General features: G+C 35.6%; 1 protein-coding gene across 1 annotated transcript in view; it reads right to left on the reverse strand.

Moving 5' to 3' along the window:
• LOC122805321 (neurexin-2-like) overlaps nucleotides 1-20,425 on the reverse strand; it is a 1,760,973-nt gene that overhangs the window by 1,418,080 nt on the left and 322,468 nt on the right. Inside the window, exon 2 of the mRNA XM_044075409.1 lies at nucleotides 4,413-4,436. Within this exon, the coding sequence (XP_043931344.1) occupies nucleotides 4,413-4,436 (24 nt within the window). The remainder of the gene's footprint in view (nucleotides 1-4,412; nucleotides 4,437-20,425) is intronic.

Below are 20,425 nucleotides of genomic sequence, written 5' to 3' on the forward strand. Positions count from 1 at the left end.
ACAATTATTATGGAAGTCAAACACAGTAGAGCAGAATTTTTCTTAATGTCAGTTCCTAAAGCATCAAAGGACATAACCGTGAGATATATGAGAATTAAAAGAAACAGCAATGCTAAAACGTCAGTGCAGTAGTTCAGCTAGGCTCATGAAAAGCAGCAAAATTTTAACTTTTAGTTAGATATTCTTAATTTTATTTTGAAAACAGCATACTACACAGAACTACAAATATCATGAGGCAAAGGCCTCCAGCCTGTGGGTATGAATGGAAAAATTGTTCCCCTATGGTTAGATTGTAAGGAGAATGGTTTTAATAAAGTGTATGCTGTCCTTGTTTTGCAACTTGCAACAAAAGTTCCATATTTACCTTAATTGGCAAAAAGCGGACTATCTGTTGTCAATTAGTTTAAATGGTTTTGGTTGTAGATATCCATTTAGCCTTTAAAATATAAAGACGACAATTTTTCTTTTTGCTTACTAAACTTATGCATCTAAAGATCATGGCTGGGATTCAAAAAGGTTATTGTTAGCAATACACCCTTTCTACTGCTGTAGTCTTTTTCCACTTATTAGATAATCCTACTACAGTGTTACCTCAAAGAGTTGCAGCACCATAGTGGGCTGTGTCTCTCTGACCTACCACAAATGCTAATGAGGCATTCCAAGAAAATGGAATATGATAATTACCCATTTTCTCTTCCCTTGGAAATAACTGTGATAAGTGCTTTACACATATTACTGCTCAGCTGGGTAAATCCTTACCACAATAATTAACTTGGCCAAAAGTTTGTGTTCACCCATTACTTTCAATGGGTGAGATTGCAGCAGAGGTAAGTCCCAGGGAGTTTTGTGGATAGGTAGTGATGAGTGTCTGTGTGTATGTGTGTATGTGTGTGGCTGAGTGTGTAGGTGTACATAAAGGTATGAGTAGTGTCAGGTGTGTGTGTGTGTGTGTGTGTGTGTGTGTGTGTGTGTGTGTGTGTGTGTGTTGCACATCCACATGACACAGAGTGCAGGGTTTTGCCCATAGCAAAAAAAAAAAAGAAAGTTAGTTGTAACTTCATTCAGATGAAACCTGGCAAGTCATAGTGGAAGCCTGAGTTACATTTAGAAAGCAAGCTAAACTGCAAATATAACCACATTTATTAATGGCAGACAAATAAGATGTATAAAGCAAACTAGCTCTGTAATAGCTGCAGATAAAAATGAGCACAGGTATCTGTGTGTGTGTGTGTGTGTGTGTGTGTGTGTGTGTGTGTGTGTGTGTGTGTGTGTGTGTGTGTGTGTAACAGGTATTTCTTAATTGGAAGAAACAATTTCTTTTAGCCCTTTCAAACTTTAGAAATAACAAGAAGTAGAATTTGGTCAAAAATAAGATGTAAGTATTGAGAAGAGTTAACTATTATGAAATGTCTAGATTTACCAAATAAATGAAAATCTGGAGTAAATCCACAAAGCAAGCTATGACCTAAAAATAACCAGAAATCTACACTGCAAGTAAAGTGTTAATTTCTAAAGCAAAGCATGTTATCTACATAGGCATCCGAAAGGAACAGATTAAGCTATCCAGGGTAGGGTGCTAAATGCAAGTGGGAATTGCTGCAACTGCAACCAAAAGGAATGGATTTAACTTTGAAGGAAATGGTGTTATATTATAACATATGCAAGAGAGAACAGCATTATTTGTTAATATCTGTTGGTAGTATCATTAAGAAGCTTTAATTTGGTAAATGAAGTTTTCACTTTTTTAATAATAATAGTTTTAGTCTTTAAAACGTTTAATGATTGATCTTGCTCATTTAAATGCCTTTTAAAGAGTTATACAGAGCAAACATAGATGATATCAATCACTGATCATATGCTGGAGTTGGCAATGTTTCCTGCCTTTGAAAGTTAAACTGCAATAAAACTTGAACAGGCACACAATGCATGCATTTTTTTCTTTTTTAGCTGACTCTGTGTATGTTAAATTTCATAATTATTGAATTGTTACAGTTTTACTAATGAAAAGTTTCATTTCTGTGTTTCATTTGTCTTTTAGAAGAAAACACCAATGAAACTGTCAAAAAAAACATTTGCCCATATTTATGAAATAAAGAAATAAAAGAAGTAAGAAAGAAATAAAAACTTACATGTGTGGTTTATACATAATAAAGAAATAGGTTTTGGAGCAAACCGAGCAGAAATGTAGCAACACAGTTGCATCACCAAAGACGGTAGAATATCTTAAAATGACAAGGATAGCAGGTCATCCTAAAATGCCACAATATTCTAAGAATTATGAAAATAATAACCTAGTTACACCTCTACTGATAACTGGCATTTTATTTCCTATGGGAGATGAAGTAAAAGTTCAGTATTTTATGATTTTTCTGTAGCAGCTCCTGTGCAGCATAACTCGTGCATAAGGAGACTTCTATTTTGTAAATTCAGGTCCCACTGTTGATAATGTTATACAATACCTGGCTTCAGTTCACCAGACTTCAAGGTACTTTATAAATCTAAAAAATGATATTTACTTTATCAAGAATTTCGAAATAAAGACAGAAATAAAGTAATATGCTAAAATAAACTAGAATAAACAGCAAACTGTTGCTTTTTGTTAACATAGGTAACATCTTTCTGTGAAGTTTTACTTCAAAGAAAAGACAGCTATGAAATTATTAGTGGGTACATGTGCCCATCTAGGAATGCGTATGCCTGTATGTGTATTTACTCATTCATTTAAGGTTCTAGATGCAGCAACATAACTTATCTTAAAATTTACACCCCCAGTTAGTATACTTCATTTATCCTAGAGGACTCAGACAACCAGAGGACTATCTGGGTAGTAATAAAGTGCTAACTCCTATTCTGTGTTAATTCTTTACGATTCATGTTTTGTAAGAGAAAGTTAGTAGACATTGACAAATATAGCAAATCAGTCCTTCTCTGAGTAATGTTATTAGGGCAGAGAAGCAACAAAACATTATCCAAGTAAGAAATAATGAATTGTTCTTTGAAAAACAGCATGTAAGCTCTTTAGTGGACATTTAACAAAGGCAAGTGTTCAAGAATGTCTCCATGCAATGGATCTAAAGTTATATCTGTTTGGTCATCTCTCTTTTTATAAAAAGCTCTAAGGACATGGTCAAACAGGCTGTAAAAAACACTAAAAAATCTGAATAATAATCCTCTGAAAGACAAGATGCATACCATAAGTCTGGTCAGTTTAAAAACATGGTCCTTTTCCCACAATGCTTTCCTTTGGCCAAGTTGCATCACTTAATAATGTCTATATAGTTAATCATTTAATATTTAGTCTTTACTATGTAACTTCATCAGAATAAGGTATTATTTTATAATATTTACTTTGTAGATGAAGTTTTCAAGCATTAGTGAACATAATTGCTCCTCATTAAAAAAGTGAACTTGTTTAAGCAAAATAAAAAAAAAAGTCAACATGCAGGAGGAGATAGGGGAGCAGGTGTGAGATACAGATTGTTAGTGAGGTAGAAACAGTATATCGGACACAGTCGAGGCATTCCAAATCAATCCCTACATGCCATGCGGTATGGAGGGAAGTGGGGTCTTAGGCAGGAATGGCTCTGGTAGAAGCAAATTGGGTGTGGGGTAATTTTTTGAGAAAGTGGAACTGTCTGAGGAAAAAAAATACTTTACCAGATTATTAAAGTAGTTTTATCTTTAAATTGTGTCAGTTTAGCCCATATATTAGTAAACCATATTAAGACCAAAAAATGACAGTCAAATCTAGTCAAGAAATCAAGAGAGAAAATTCTTGCCATCTTCAACTGGAAATAAAATATCAAGGGCTGCTACACTTCTCTGCACTGAAGGAGTGTGAGTAAGCATATGGCAAATCAGTTTCTCTTATGTGAACTTGTTTGACAACAAGCACTTTTACTGACCCTGGTTTCAGTAATATTACACACATATATATATAGGTACATACATGTAGATTTGGATGTGCAACTGGATAAGTGTATATATATATATATATATATATATATATATATATATATATATATAGACATATAAATAGATAGCTAAACAATAAGCATACCCATGGATTATTTTTCCAGTGTATTACATTGGGACACTTTGGTAATAACTCATCTGGTTACCAGTAGGTCCTTCCCCATTCCATAAGACCACCACTCAGTGCAAACATGTGCCACAAGTTTGTTTTTCATGGGATGTTGTTTTCCATGGATTTGCAGGGATTCAAGAAAAAAATATAAAAAATAAAATAAAAATAATGTGAAATAATTGAACTGAATTGTACCAACCCTAGTCTTTCTTCATTTGTTAATGATGTTAATATATCAAAACCAAAAAAAAAGAAAAAAAAAACACAGCAAACCAAACGATAAGACAATTAGAATGATATCTACCAGATAATGCAGTTTGTTTACCATAGCGTGTCCGATGCCTGCGTGCTTTGCAAAGATAAAAAAGGAAGGGAAAGAAAGGAAAACAATGACAAACTGTGAACTCATAGAGGACCTTCACTTTAAATAAAAAGAACATGATGTCTACTTTACCAAAAGGTTAGTTAGTTAGCTTCAAAAACAGGTTTCTGGTTAGTAAAAAGAAATGACCACATTCCGTGAATGAGACGAGGTTAGTTGTCAAAGCGTGTTAGTAACACACAAGAAATTGGCAACATAATTTCCACAAGGGGAGGAGTAAAGCAGACCAAAGTAGCAGTATTAGTAATTCCTATTGGCTGAAAGGGTGCAGGGTTGGGTAAAACAGAATGGGGCAAGTCTTAAAGTTTTACTAACTCGGTGTCCATACCCATAAGTGCAGAAAAGGTTCTGGACTTATGGTAAGCTACTGGGAAAATAATCTTTATGTATTTGCTTTAAATAAAAGTAATCTATGTTGGGTTCTTCCAGTTTTAATTCAATGGAATATATGATAACCCTAATGTTTTTTTTTTTTCTTTTTAGCCAAAACAAGCACTAGCTGTAAATCATGAGTAACACTCTTTGGAATACAAGCAACATCACCTAAATTACTCAGCATGGTTGTTAGGTTACTCTTTTTGTAGCTTCCTTTTAAAACCTAGTAAACTAGTAGTGTCGATCAACAACAGATTCAAACAGTGCATTTTTGCTTTACTGTCAGTTGACTACAATAAAATGCCTTCAGAAGATAACACCAATACATTTTATGCATTAACTGTTACTATCACACCCTAAGAATTTTTCAGAAATGGTGTTCATTAACAACTCATTTTCAAATAAACATTAATACGCAGCAGGCTCAGATGATTTCAGAGGAACCATTCTGAAGATTTTTTCTGTAAATGACATTTTAAGTTGCAAATGCATTTTCTTTTCATAATCACTCCATAAATAAGTCCTTCATCATTTAAAACATCTGCTTTGAAAAAATGTATCATAGAAGCCTAGAATTTTCCAACCTAAGACATAAAGTATTAACTAAAACCTGAATATTTTCTATAGTTGAGTTACACAATGTACAGTTAGTGCAAAGCAAGCAGCAATTACTCTCTGAATGAACTACAACGAATCTCAAATATATTCCTCTTTTTATGGCTCTTAAATAAAGTACACTATATTAGAGACTAGAATCACTACGGATGTTTCCAGTATATATTTTTTATTTTTTAAAATAAGCTAACATGCTCCATAGATGGCAATACCAACATTTTGTCCACATAAATCTACTTTTCTTAAGCTACATCAATATTTTTTATTGCGTGTAGTGAGCAAGATGTAGTATGTGACGTTAATCTAAATTAACTCAATTATTTTCATGACTCCATGTTAAGTAGCTTCTTATATGAGTTAACCTTGCCCATATTTCTAGGTACTTTAAAAAGCATGTATGGACTTGTAATAAATCACACCTGGGACTTTGTTTAAGATAATGGGTAACCCCATGTTGAGAGAAGAACTGCGCTAAACGATATAACAAGAATTTAGAACAAAAAGCCTACATTGTTAATAGTCTAATATACTACTTGACAATAAATAAGGAGCAAGGCATGATCTCCAAGAAGGGGACAATATATTATTCTTAGTTCAATTTATTTGGAAGAAAGTGGCAAAACTGACCATCTCTGTAAAGTATAAGGTCATTCCCATAAAGCATCTGTCACAAACATTTCTTTACAATCTGTGTATTGTTTTACAGTGTATTAGACCACATTGCTTTTCTTTAGTTTTAATCTCACACATCAGTGAAGCTACAAATGACTAAACTACTATAAACAAAAATTTCCTCAAAATGACCTAGATGTGAACAGCAATACACAACAGCACAACTGTGAAACAATCATTTTTGTGGAAGGCAAGCACTCTTATGTTCTTCTACTTACATATAACAACTGCAGAATCATAAAATATTGGGGAAAAAATATATGTAATTCCCTCTTCCTTGCCTCTGTGGGAGAAAGACTCCTACTTGGTGGATTGCAGGGGTTAGATGGAGAGGCTTGCAACTTTGCAAAACAGTACCTTTCATATATAGACTCATTGGTTCATAGTTGTATACTAGGCTAACAACCACTGTGGCCCTTACAAGCCTAGAAGTGGAACCCAAATGTGAACCCAAAACTTGATTTATATAGTGGGTTATTTACTGATTGCCTCTGTCCATTACAACCATAGGTGCCAGACCAGAGGTGAATTTTCAATTACCCATCCAATGGTGCAAGTTGCACTTAAATAGTGTTAGAGAGGTATTCTGCTTCACATGGATGGGGAGCCTGTTCCAGAGAATGGGAAATCTCTGAGAAACTTATTTGTCTCACCAACATGTACTATTTATGTCACTTACAAAATGCAGGTCTTTTATTCTAGTAGTTCTTATGCTGTTGTTTTTTAAACATGCAAAACGTTTATGAAACAGAGTCCAGGGATGCCTTGTATGCCAGGTTAAGGTCGCCTCTCAGTAGTCTGTATGGTTCAGAGTAAAGAAATGGGGATTTGAGGTGATAAGCACAGGACATTTTGTTTACTCCATGTATTCTTTTTGTAAGGAACCTTTGTGGACATTTCAATTGCTGTATGTGTCTAGTCAGGTACATAACAAAGGGGGTATTATACTTTATGATGGGTCTGATGAATGCTGAATACAGTGGTATAATGACTGCTCTGGACCTAGATGCCATGTCCTAACTTCAAAGCTGGGAAACACAGAAGGATTTTCTTACTACCTTGGACACATGTTTGTCGAAGGCTAAGTTCCCATCTACATGAATTCCCAGATCTCTGACTAGTCAATGTTTAGGGGTGTTTTATTGATGATGTAGTTACCTGGGGTGGTTAAATTACCAAGAAGTACTACAGTGCATTTCTTGGCATTGAGTTTTATGCCATGGCTTTAGCCTCAAGCACTTTTCTGTGTTAGACTTTCTTGAAGGGTGTTCTCCTCTTGGAATGATTCAACTGCTGTTCCCAGTTTGCAATCATCTGAGAACTTGGTCAGCCAGAGGCCTTTGACATTGACTTTGAGTGTTTTTTAGCAGGAATAGAACTCCCTGCACTATTATGTGAGCTTGTTATGATTCAATATGTTTTTGTTTCTTCTCTAGTGCAATGCTGCATTTCAAACAGCTGAGATTTCAAAGAAGTGTTTCAGGCAAGTGTTTATGCAAACAAACTTCAGTCAAATGAAGCTGACCCTATTTTATTTCACTAAAACGACACAGCCAGATATGCATTTCAACACATTTATATTTTCTGTCTGTGGTTCCATGTCAGTTTGCTTTTTAATGGATACCATTTAGGAAAGTCTTCTATAATGATACAGGACAGCAAAAATAAATATATAAATAATCAAACACATCTAAGGAAGTGTTAACAATCTTTACCAAAAAGAAATGTCTTTTCTTTACTTTATTTGGTAATTGTATAAGTACAGAAAAGCTTTGTTCTTTTACTTGGTCAGTGTTCAACAGCTTACAGCTCATTTGCTCACAAATGAATCTGTGTATCTGTATTATCAAGAGACTTAATTACAGAAACTATGTTAGTAAATATTATTTTTCAAAGTTTGTGTCACATCAGGGGGCAGTATATTTATAGACTGGGGGTGGGTGGGGCAAAGCCAGCATGGTGGAGAATGCAGGGTGTTTTACCCCTGCAAAGAATACTTCTTTTTGTAAAGTGATTGCTGGTCAAAGGTATAGGCAATATCGACCAACTGGCAATGAATTATGGGAACTTCAACAAGTGGTACTCAAGATATTACACTTGATCCATTTAACTTTGGGTTCCATAAAATATAATTAGCTTAGTTATAACAACACCATTTACAAATGATTCCCATTCACAGATTACAGCATTTTTATTTTTATATTACAATGCACTATTTGAAGTATGCTAATTACAAATTTGGAAACAATATTTTATGTTAGAATTAAATGATTTTACTTCAGTTTAACTGCTTTTGTTGTTTACTGCCGAGAAGACAAAATAAGTATGTGTGTGCATATACAGGATATACATGAGTATGTGCACATATAAAGTTAATTGATGACCACATTGGTGAAATGTACAATGTCGACTACATTGTTCCAAAACCCAAGGTACCATAAGGGCACAAATTTAAAAAAATATTGAATTGAGAACCTCCCTATGGCTGTTTGTTAACATGGAACCTGCTGTGGGGTACACAATTCAACATTTTGATACCCAGCATTTGTAGGTGTTCTATAGAATTGTGTCAACACAGTACGTTTCAACACTGTGGCCCTCAATATTCTGAATGTAAACCATATATAAAAATGCTTTATAACATATATAATGTTTATTTCAGTATTACACATAATGTATGCATTAAATATGTAGTTTTTATAAATGTTACCATTATTTCTTGATTGCTAGCTTATAATTTATTTGGCTGAAAGATTAATTTTTGAGATGTATTTCAATTCTGTGGTCATTAATTGTTACTGTTATTTTTTTATTAATTTCTATAGAGCCTGTAATTGTATTTTTTGAGTGTATTTTTCTTCCCATCAGATGAACAGTAATTTACCTCCACGTCCTAATTGTCCCTACTGCAAGTCCCATCGCAATAGACCACTGCTGTTTTCCCATGGGGGCGTCTCCTTTCTTTGGAAAAGTCCTGCCCTGAGAAGTTCCCAACTTCTTGTGCAGGTTCTGTGCAATTAGGTATACTCTGACCAATGTGAAGAAACCATCATCCTTCTGGATTTTTACTGGCCTAACTCCCTGCTTCTTTGTGCTGACATCATCCTACTTGGGCTAGGTGGGCAGTGACAGGGTCACAGCAAGCATGAATCCTGCTCCTGGCCAAAAAACAGCCATGCCTTACTCTGTTCCCTCTGGCTCCTAGCCTGGCATCAGTTCCTTTGAGCTTTGGTCTCTGCCAAGGCTGACTGAATGATGCCCAATATGATCTCTCCCCCAGGATAGACACAACGATCCAGCCTGTTGCTTTTTCTGTCACCCTGGCAGTTAACAGAATTCAGCTCACCAGGGCTGTAGCCTCTCTAATCCACCAGAGCAACTACAGCTGTAGTTGCATTGACTGATAATTTAATATCAGTTTGTTTAATTACTTATTTATTGCACTTCATTGTTTGTGAAAAATGAAATCTGACTGCAAAATGGTTCCTTTAAAACACTCAAATGAAACAGACTTGACTTCATATAGATATAACTGATGGTCATAGCACCATACATGTTTGTACAGTTTTGATAATGATTGTTGTTTCACAACAAAACGTTTATTTGTGGTGTTGCAGTAGATGCTGAATACATTACACATTGTAAAATAAACCCTAGAGCATTGCAGGTCTATAAATTAGGTAAGAAAATTAAACAATTTTAAATGATTTCATTGTTAGAAAACCACCTTGGTATTTTACTTTATTATATGTTATAATAATATAGAAGAATCACATCAGATTAAGACCAGGCCATAGAGGACACTTGAGTAGAGATTAAGCCATTGAAATCCATTTGACTTCATTATTAAATACTCATTACTTCACTGCAATCCCTACCATATAATCACAACAAGTTCACTTAATTTCCATTTAATCATATATTAAGCACTGTGCCTTGTTTACACATATTAAGAATTTAATCAGTCATCCATCTTTCTGCATTGTTTTCTTTCTGCTTCGTAAGTGATGTGCACTGTTTGTTTCTCACAGAACGGGTAAATTCTCATCACAATAAACTACATGCAAGTCTGACAGAGCATACACTTCCATTTTTACCCTTTTTCAAGATTATGATTAAACACTGCATACATTTTCTGTTTGTATGTCCCTTTCAGTCTGTTTTTTTAGTGTATGTAGTCTCATACCAAATTGAGTAGTTTGTTTGAATACCAGAGACACAGGGTTTATGATGCAAGTACTCTGATACCTGCATTATTGATCTACAGCTAGCAAGTGAACATGCTAAAAAAGACAAGAGAAGAAGGGAAAATGCATGTGTTATAAGGACCCACTTTAAATGAATAATTCTGAATGCCAGTAGAAAGCCATTTTTTTAGTGAGTTCTTCAAGGCAAAAATTTAGACCTTTAGAAAACATAAAAATCTGAATACCAATTATCACAATGAATTTCTATTAAACATTTATTTATGAATGCACTACCAACATACACAAAAATTCTCTTTGGGAAATAAAAGTAACAACGTGGTCCCCTTACCGAAGAATATTTTTATCTTTCTGAAATTTTGTGCAAGAGTTTCATATTTGAAATTAATGGTCAATCATTTTGGGATAATGGGGTGATGAGTTCCTGGATCTTTATGCTGATGAAGGCAACAAAAAGTAAGCTCTAATAAAACTCTGAGAATGCTGGCAAACAACTTTTAAAAGGCTGCACACAACTGTTCATTCAAAGTATTCATCACTGCTCTGAAAATTGTAACATTTTTCATGCATAGTTAAACCACAGGCAATGCCTCAAAATATTTACTAGACAGCAGTTTCTCTTTCTAGTGCATATCGACCACAGCTGAACAATTAACTACCAGAATAATTTATTTTGTATTAAAACATGCCACGATATCATTACTCAATTGTCTGTCATGTTTAGTTATCTTTGCCCAAATATGCAATGTGCAGCAACCACCTGAGTCTTCTGGTTCTGAAAGGGATTTTCTCTTAAATCCTGTACTGCTAACACTGATTTTTTTTTACAAATATATCTGCAGTGTTTACACTGGAGGAAATATTCAGCTACATACTTAAATAAAGCTACTGAAAGTAAAGTCAGTCAAAATAATGTTCTTATCTGATTCTCACACAATTGATATAGACAACAAGTTCCTAGGACTACAGGTTTTACAGATTATAAAAGTACTGTCCACAGGTTTCTAACAGCAATATTTTTGCAGTGAAATGCATATTTACCTTCATCTTAATCAGGGCAACATTTTTGTGTTTTAAGTTAATACATTTCTAAGTTTATGGTGTGAAATTATGATAATTTTACTAGTGGGTTGATAAGTCTAATATCCACTTATGCTGATGATTTTGATCAATGTAATGACTCTTACAAGTAAACAAAATGAAAGCAAATTCCAAATACAGAACAGGGGGTGTAGAAAGCTGCCATTAGTGTCATTCGTGAGTATATGGAATAAATGTAATTCTGCTGAGTTTACATCTACTAAATTGTATGCTTTCTAATATTTACGCAATCCAGTTCATGGAAATGTTATGAAGATTTCCTCAGGAACTGTAAATATACTAGCTTTGCATGTCATCAGTATATCTGTTCAGTTCACTTTGTGTCTGTTGTGTAATGCATATTTCACAGTGAGTTTACACTGTATGTCAAACAAACATTTGGCATTACAGATTACAAACATTTTGTGCTCTCTGTATTCTGTGGTAAACATTCCATGATTAAAAAAAAGTTACTCACTTGTGTTTAAATGTGAGAGGGAAAAAGAAGAGATGGAAGTGCACTGCAATAAACCACCAGTCAAGCCATCAAGTAACCTGTGGCTTGACCCAAGAGCATCAACATCTAGATAATGCCAGTCTCTGTGTATTCCAAGAATAGTAAAGTCATTATCTTTTTTCTCATTAACTACAATCACATGCTACCTATTCAGTTCATGCTGCACTTTTTTTAGTGAAATATCTTCCAATAATTTACCTTAAATGAAATCTAGGGAAAGAGAAATAACAAAACCATGAGAAACAAATGGTCCATACAGTAGAATGACATATTTAAAATAAATGTTGTGTTCTTAAAGTACAAAAATTGTGGGAATAATATTAAGTTTAACCAGTCTGAGGAGTGAAGTCTTAGGTTACATAAGAATGTTCATACCGTGACAGATGCGTTGCTCTTTCTGTCAACAAATACGTATGTAACAAATACTATAATGACTGCAATCACACTTCCCTCTAAGGTATTCATCTCAAAAAAGAGGCTGATATTTCTGGTATTCTACTTGGCTTTCTGTGCAGAATAATGAACACTTCTTACTTTTTAGCATTCCATAACAATACTATTGTTACAACTTAAAAATGACAAAAGAAAACACAATTACAAATTTGTTTCTTTAATATATGTGTTCTTCAGAGGAGAAGCTGATCTTTATAAATGTAACATGCCTTGCGTTATTTATAATTCTCACACACATAAAATCAGAGACCCACCAAGCGAAGTGCTGGCAAAAAAGCTGCCCCCAGTAAACTTTGTAGAAAGTTAGTTCAATAAGGATGAGTTACATGTAATGCTACATTATAGCAGGCTGATAATTTTCCATTTTTAATTCAGTTCCATGCAACTGAACAATTTAACACTGTGATGTAAAATCGTTGCAATGAAGGTACACGAAGGAAGAGTCAGTGACAACTCATGAGTGCGCCTCTCCCAACAGATGTAAAAACAGAAGTCAGTTTAAACAACCCAATGGCTTAGGAACAAACTATGTGTTTTGTTTACACTGCAGATATTTAAAAAGAATGTATGACACAGCACACACACACACACACACACACACACACACACACACACACACACACACACACACACACACACACACACAGACACACACACACACACACACACACACACACACACACACACACACACACACACACACACACACACACACACACACACACACACACACACACACACACACACACACACACACACACACACACACACACACACACACACACACACACACACACACTCACACTCACAAGAATATAACATATGACGGCTTGTCAAACAAGGTGAAGCATAATGAGGATGAGGTTAAAACTTAACTGTAATTTTGAAGGAGGCATGGGTATAGGTGGAGGAGCAGTGCCGCTATCTTTTGAGCTCTTATGCTTTCCTTTCCTAGGCTTTATGTAACAGATGTTGTTAATATCTCCTTTGGACAGCTAAAAAGGGAATTCAAACTCAGTAAGATGTGAGTTTGGGGACAAGCAAGATGTTTGATTTTTCCATTGTCAAATGAGGCATTCTGTCATTCATAGGCTAGGAGGCAACAGATTTGGGATCTCATGGGAAACTGAAATTTTCATTCTGCTTTTTGCCAAAAAGTGCATGGGGAGAAAACATGACAGGGTCCATTTTGTAAATAATATTAAGTGATTACTAGTAATCCTGTTTGTTACTACTATGTTTGTTGAAACTCCTGTTGTAATTATGTTATTTTTATTTTTAAACAAGGTCTAGATCTTATTGTAAAGTAGAAAAAATGAATACATTTGATAAAGGTAAAAAAAATGTGCTGCTAAAGATCTCATATATTTTCAATTCCCAAAGCTTTAAAAGTATTTTCAGTCCAACTATTGCACTTTGCACTATTATTTAGTTTAAACTCAACAATCTGTCTACTAATTCTTAATATTTCTAATACTTTATTTTCTATACTTGCCACAGTACCAAGTCTCTTCACTTCAATAGTACCTACACACGCAGCTTATGTTCATACTTCTTTTCAGCAGCATGCACGTTTTTTTAAACTATTTAGATTTATTGTCATGCATCTTCAAAAATCCCTTTCCTGCACAGATTCTGCAAGCATGATTAAATTAGGCAAGATTTCTTTTCAGGATTATTGCTATACCAACTGCAAACCTGAATTTCAGTGATGCAGTATTTTCTTTGGCCTCCATTTTGGATCCTTTCTTTCTTTTAGTACACACTGCCTCATGACTCTTGTTTTCATACCTAGTAGTTTTACAAAACAAGTTTTACAAAACATCCTGCAGTTGTTTTTACCGTATTATTTGACTTAGGTTTTATTTTATACATTCATTATTTCATTAATTCTTTTAGCTACGTACGTGTAATTTAACTCACTCTGAAAACATCCACAGCTTTTGGTAAAGTCAGTTCTGTCTATCTTAAACACCTGCCTCTTGTTTCATCACTTCTTATATCGCAAATTATGCAGCTATTTAAAATAAAATCCACATTCATGGCCTTTGACTCTATCACCTGAGGAAAACATATTTTAATAAACGGCGAATTCTTTCTAGAACTAGATTTATACATATGTACTGCTATTTTTGTCTGTCTCTATCTTCATGAATGAAAGCAAAACGGTTAGACACCTTTCTAAATTCTTTCTCAGTAGTGTGCAAGAATGCAACACACTGAACTGCTTCAGACTTTTCAGCTAATCTAATTACTGTGAGAAATAAATCAAATGTTTGATCGAAAGTTGCCAATTTTCAAGTAATGCTTTCTGTCAATGACAGTATTTCAGGTGACTGTAACTGGGTAATAGTTCCTCTGAGAATTACACCTCTGTATTTTAAAAATGCAATCTTTTGACAGCAGATATGATTCTTGAGTTCTTCAAATACAGTTATTTGGTTCTGCAGATATCTGTCCATGCTCAAATCATGTCATGTCAAAAGCTTTAATAAATAACACACAGACAGCAGATGTGATCTATTCCCAATAAGATGTGAAAACTGAATTCTCTGGAACTTCTATGTACCAAAATGACATGCTGATGACAAAAGATAGCTCATTAGTGTTTAAAGGTATATACCCTTAACTACCAGGTTCAGGACTGTGGCATGGAAGCAGAAAAGAAAATGTGACGAAGATGGAGGATGATTAATTGAATGTAGCAAGGGGCTAGGAAGGGGTAAAGGGAGATACGAATTAGGCAGAAGATAAGGTAAAAAGGGGAAGAGACTAGGGATCAATAGCATGTCAGGGAGCAGACATGAAAGGGGCAGATGATGAGGCATAGAAGAAGACTGTACATGTCTAAAACATGTAATAAAGGCAAAGAAGGAAGGATAACAAGGGCTGGAGCAAGAAGGAAAGGAGAGGTGGAGTAGAAGGGAGAGAAACTGGTAGAGCAGCTTAAAGAGGGTGGACTATACAGTTGGATAAGAATAAAGTTATACCACAAGGCTACAAGGTAGTAGGGTTGCCACCTTTTCAAATGCCCAAAGTGGGACATTTTTGGTACTATCATCAAATTTTACAGGGCGAAGCATATCCACAGCCAGTACAAAGGATAGAACTTCACTTTTTTTGCCTAAATAAAAGCTTATTCTTGTAGCATTTTAGTTGCGTATTCTGTTTCTTATAACATTTGGATGCTTCAGATACAGTATAACTGTTGTATGCAACAATTACATAAAATATAGGAAATAATTTTACCCTAAAATCTCAGGACATTTGCCATTTTTTAAATTTTTTTTGCAGGACACAACTGCCCAAAGAGCGAAGTGGAACAGTTGGTAACCCTACAAGGTAGGGTAAAGGACAGAAGACTAAACCAGGTAAGGGTGAAACTGGAAGACTCGGTCAGAAGAAGGTGTGTGTGTGTGTGTGTGTGGGGGGGGGTCCCTGTAGTGAACAACTCAATTTCAAGAGTGATTTGTTGGTGTAGTATGGTTAAGAAAAATAAACAGTATTTAGTAGTGCCAGGAAAGACAGAATTTGGTAGTACTACTGGCTCTTAACAGTTGGGAAAGAATAAGGGATCAGAATTGTGAAGACTGGTACAGGGCATTAGAAGAGGGGGATCTACAGAGAAGATACAGACTCTATATTAACTCCCATTGGTCGACATTGCTGAAACTGGGACTGAAAAGGTACACTAAGATGACTGTCTTTAAATTTATGTAGCAGTAATTGTTTTGTGCGTGTGTGTGTGTGTCTGTGGTGGGAGACTACTGAAGAAAATGTTATCAGAACACTGAAGGTGGCAGAATACAGAACATTAAGATGGAAAAGAGAAGGGGTGCTTTACCAGACAGAAGGGTTGGAAACTTTTAAGTAATATTAAAACCTTGGGGGAAATATCTTGATTGCAGATACTCACAGCAGCAAGACAGGAGATATAGTGGGATGTAACAGGCCAGCACTAACAGCAAAAGACAATGAAAGGCAGCAGTTCCAGAGTGTGAAATCTTTAGGAGGAGGAAGAAGAAGAAGGGCAAGAAGAGGTTGATACCAGTTTATGTTAGGGGAAACAGATGGAGTGCAGTGAAGGATAAACCAGAATCAGGAGGGAAGGGTGAAGGTGAGGGAAGAAGGCGGTGGACAAATATCCGCTCCCAGTCATTCAAGGTGGAGGGAAGAAAAGTGAAAATGTGATATAAAAAACACTACATAGACCTCAAAATGCAACCATGAAGGGGGACAAATGAATTAAGTCAAAAATAAATTGTGTAGGAAAGGTGGGTACAATAATGGGAGACTTCACCAAAACCAGTGGCAGCATCAAGAAACAGGAGAGAAGAAAGTATTCCAGAAGTGATTGCTCATGAAGGCCTGTACAAAAAGTGGAAGAGTGAACCACAGTGGTGAGAATGTTAGACAAGTCAGCATCTAAGGGTGAACGAGATGAAGTTGTATCAGGACAGTGGCAATGGCTGTAAAAACTGAGTGGAAATGTCAAGCTACCGTGAAGCATTCCTTTTAATTATTTCTCTGATTACCCACTTTATCTAATTTAGCATCAAAGGTTCATAGGTAAATACAAGGCAGTTGAGCTAGAGTAATTATTTGTAATCTTTCTAAAGCACTACCCAGCTACATGTTACTATTTCCACAATGGTTTGTGGGACCAGCCCAGAGGTGTATTTTGGTTTCTCATCCATTCATCAAGACTGTGTGAAGTGGATTAGGGAGGTACTTTGTTTGATATGAAGAAGAAAGTCTATTCCAGAGAATGGGAATTCTTTTGAAGAGATGTCCATCTCTCTAGCAAGTTCTGTTTATGTTGTGGCAGAAGTTTAGTTCTACAATACAGATGACAGAAGAGTTATATGTTTTATGAATCTGTAAAAGGTAACTTAGGACAGGGTCTTTTGAGGCCTTGTAGGCTAGGCAGAAGTCACTCCATGGGAGTTTACATGAGACAGAAAAAAGAGAAAGAACTTTAAAGCATTCTGTACAGTACATGAGCCCTCGATTTTCTTAGTGAAGAAGCATCGTAGGTTTTTCAAGATGGATCATGTGTTTGAATTGGTACATGGTGAAGAAAACATTAAATTTAATTAATCACCTAATACATGAGGAGTAGTGATGGATGATATCACTGGATATAAAAGATAGACTTTTGCTAATCAGCTGAGCTACGCACAAGAATTATCTAATGACTGTAGGGATATGGTGGTTGAAGGAGAATGCATTGTCTATGGAAGTACCCAGGTTCACAATAACTTTAACAATTTTAAGTGGAGTGTCTTTTATATGTAGATACCCATGTTTTCCAAACAACATGATACTATCCTCTTTTCTATTCAGAAATGCCAGCATTTAGTAGGTTCAAGGCACAGAAAAACACTAATCCCAAATAGGATGGCAGCCAATTGTATGATGCAAACACACACACAAATGCTCATGAGTACACACACACACACACACACACACACACACACACACACACACACACACACACACACACACACACACACACACACACACACAGATTCAAGGATCACTAGTTCACTTATGGCATATTTTTCAGATATAAGAGAAAACTGACCACCTAATGAAAATCCAAAGAAACATTACTTGGAAGCCATATATAAAAGAAATTCAGAGACTGTAAGGAAAAGTAATGGCAATGTTGGATGACGAAGATGATGAATGAAGCATTCTGGAAAGGATTGGAAGGTTCACCGAGCAAGTAAGGTAAGGCATGAAAAAGGAAAAGGCAATGTTGTTACTGGTGGAGATAAGGACAACAGTAAAGGCCAAGGAACAAGAAGAGATAAGAAAGCAAGGGGAGTATATGAATAAGCCAGACAACTCAGGAGTGCTTGGAAGGAAAGCTTACTAATGATAGAAAGCATGACAAAAATGCCTCTTTATACACCACAACAAAGGTGAGTCAAAATGAGTGAGTTAAAAAGGAAGGCATGGGGTAAAAGAGGATAAAAATAAACAAATTCTGATGTATTGTTTTGCACTGATGTTTATATAGGAGGATGAAGCTAGGGCACCAGAGTGGGTGGATGCTGCGGTAGATGGATACAGATGACAGACATTTACAAAGTTGTAGAAGACTACTGAAAAAACTATCAACAACACGGTGAGGACAAAGCAATAGAAATGCTGACCCAGTGGATATTACTTGGTTAGCTGGGGCCCTGACAGATGACCCCCCCTGCAACAAATGCAAACAGAAGACACTACAAGTAAAAGAATTTCCAAAAGACTGTAGATGCATTACTGGATTCTGTAGCACAACGTGAGAGGAAGAGGTCAAGATGCATCCACAGATACTATATGACAGTCAGTACGACCTTGATGGTTGGAAAGGCCAAGGAAAATATCTTGATGGACCAGATGACTAGCTTCATGGAAAACAACTGTATTTATAGAAGTAGAGAACATGGATTCATAGTCAGAATTCTTGTAAAAATGAACTGATCCAGTTCAATAAATGGGAAAGAAAGGATGAAGAACAAGGAGAAACTGTGTATGTAATTTACCCAAATGCTGGTAAGGCTTTGGATGTTTAAGAAATTGCAGTAGAATTTAAGACAGCAATGTGGGGTGAAAAGTGGATACAATTATGGCAGAATTTCTGGAAAGCACGATACTGGTAGTGGTGGTAAATGGGAGGTAATCAAAGAAAGTGAAAAATGAGGAAACAAGTAGGATGGTACTTGGTTCGGTCCTAGACATTGCATTATTTGGAGTCTATATGTAAGATGTAAGACTGAGAATGGATAACAGGTTGAACATCATTCCCAGTGATAGACAATGAGGTACAAAAGCAAGAGGATTAAAGCTGATTATTTGCAGGGAGATCAAAGCTGACTATAATAACAGACATATAGAAAATAGAGAGTTCGACAAACAGATGGCATTTGACATTTATCACTGAAAGCTAGCAATGTGCCATATCTGAGAAAGTATAATACAAAAATAAGAAACAGCATGGACAGAGGGGTCAAACCACAAAAAAACAACCTTGTTCTAAATAATAACACAGCTATGAAATAATAATGAAATAATAACACAGCTATGAAATAAGAGAGAAGTAGATGATACAAACAAAATGTGGTGCTGCAGTAGCAGAAAAACTGACTCAAGGGGCAAGCAAATGACTGTTCTGCTCTAGGCAGTGCTGACAAGACTCCAACAGGAATACTACAGCAAGTTCTTGAGAATGGCAGAAAGCTAATAGAGATGATTCAACAGAAGGCTACCAAGATGTCTGTGGCTCACAGGGAAGTGATATATAAAGTAAACATGACATGTTGGGACTATTTGGTCCATGCTTTTTCTAATCTAGGAAAGAGAGTTCTAGCGCAATCCGTGTTCGGACTACCAATAGGAAAAACAGCAATGGAACAGGCCAGCAAAACAAGGATCTACTTTACTACCAGAAAGGATCAGCTTTTCTCTAGGCATGCAGAAGTATTACCACGAGAAATAGTGGTGGGTATGTGGGACAAGTGCCCCATGTACATTGTTTAAAGAAGAGCAGTAGAAGCACCGACAAGAAGCTTCACACATAGATAGGATTTAAGAGTGGAACAATGGCTCAGTGGTTCTGGCAACTGAAGAAAATGAATGCTGCAATTTCTTGGGTAGGAGTACAGTCACGCCTGACAAAGAATGCATGTGTTTTATTTCCTATAGATGTTTAGTAATGTCAACTTTTCAAATGCAGTATAGCATTTTCAGTGATTTTGCCTTAGATGATATTATTTGTTTGCTGTGCAAAACTGCATTCAGAGCAAAGTGTGAATGCAGTTAAGGACTGTTCTTTATAAACTCTGATAATTAATTTGTATAGAAAAATCAATGACAGAGATACTGAAAATGATCTGAAGTATGACTACATATTAATTTTGGTGAATACATCATTGCAAGATTAACAGTTGTCAATAAATTGACCTCAAGTTTTCCATTTTCAGTTTTCTTAATAGCATATCATGAAATCTGGCAATTGTCACTCCCAATCGTAAAATTACATTTTT

This window comes from Protopterus annectens, chromosome 6.part1 (assembly GCF_019279795.1).
Source record: "Protopterus annectens isolate FY-2018-M chromosome 6.part1, PAN1.0, whole genome shotgun sequence".
NCBI lineage: Eukaryota > Metazoa > Chordata > Ceratodontiformes > Protopteridae > Protopterus > Protopterus annectens.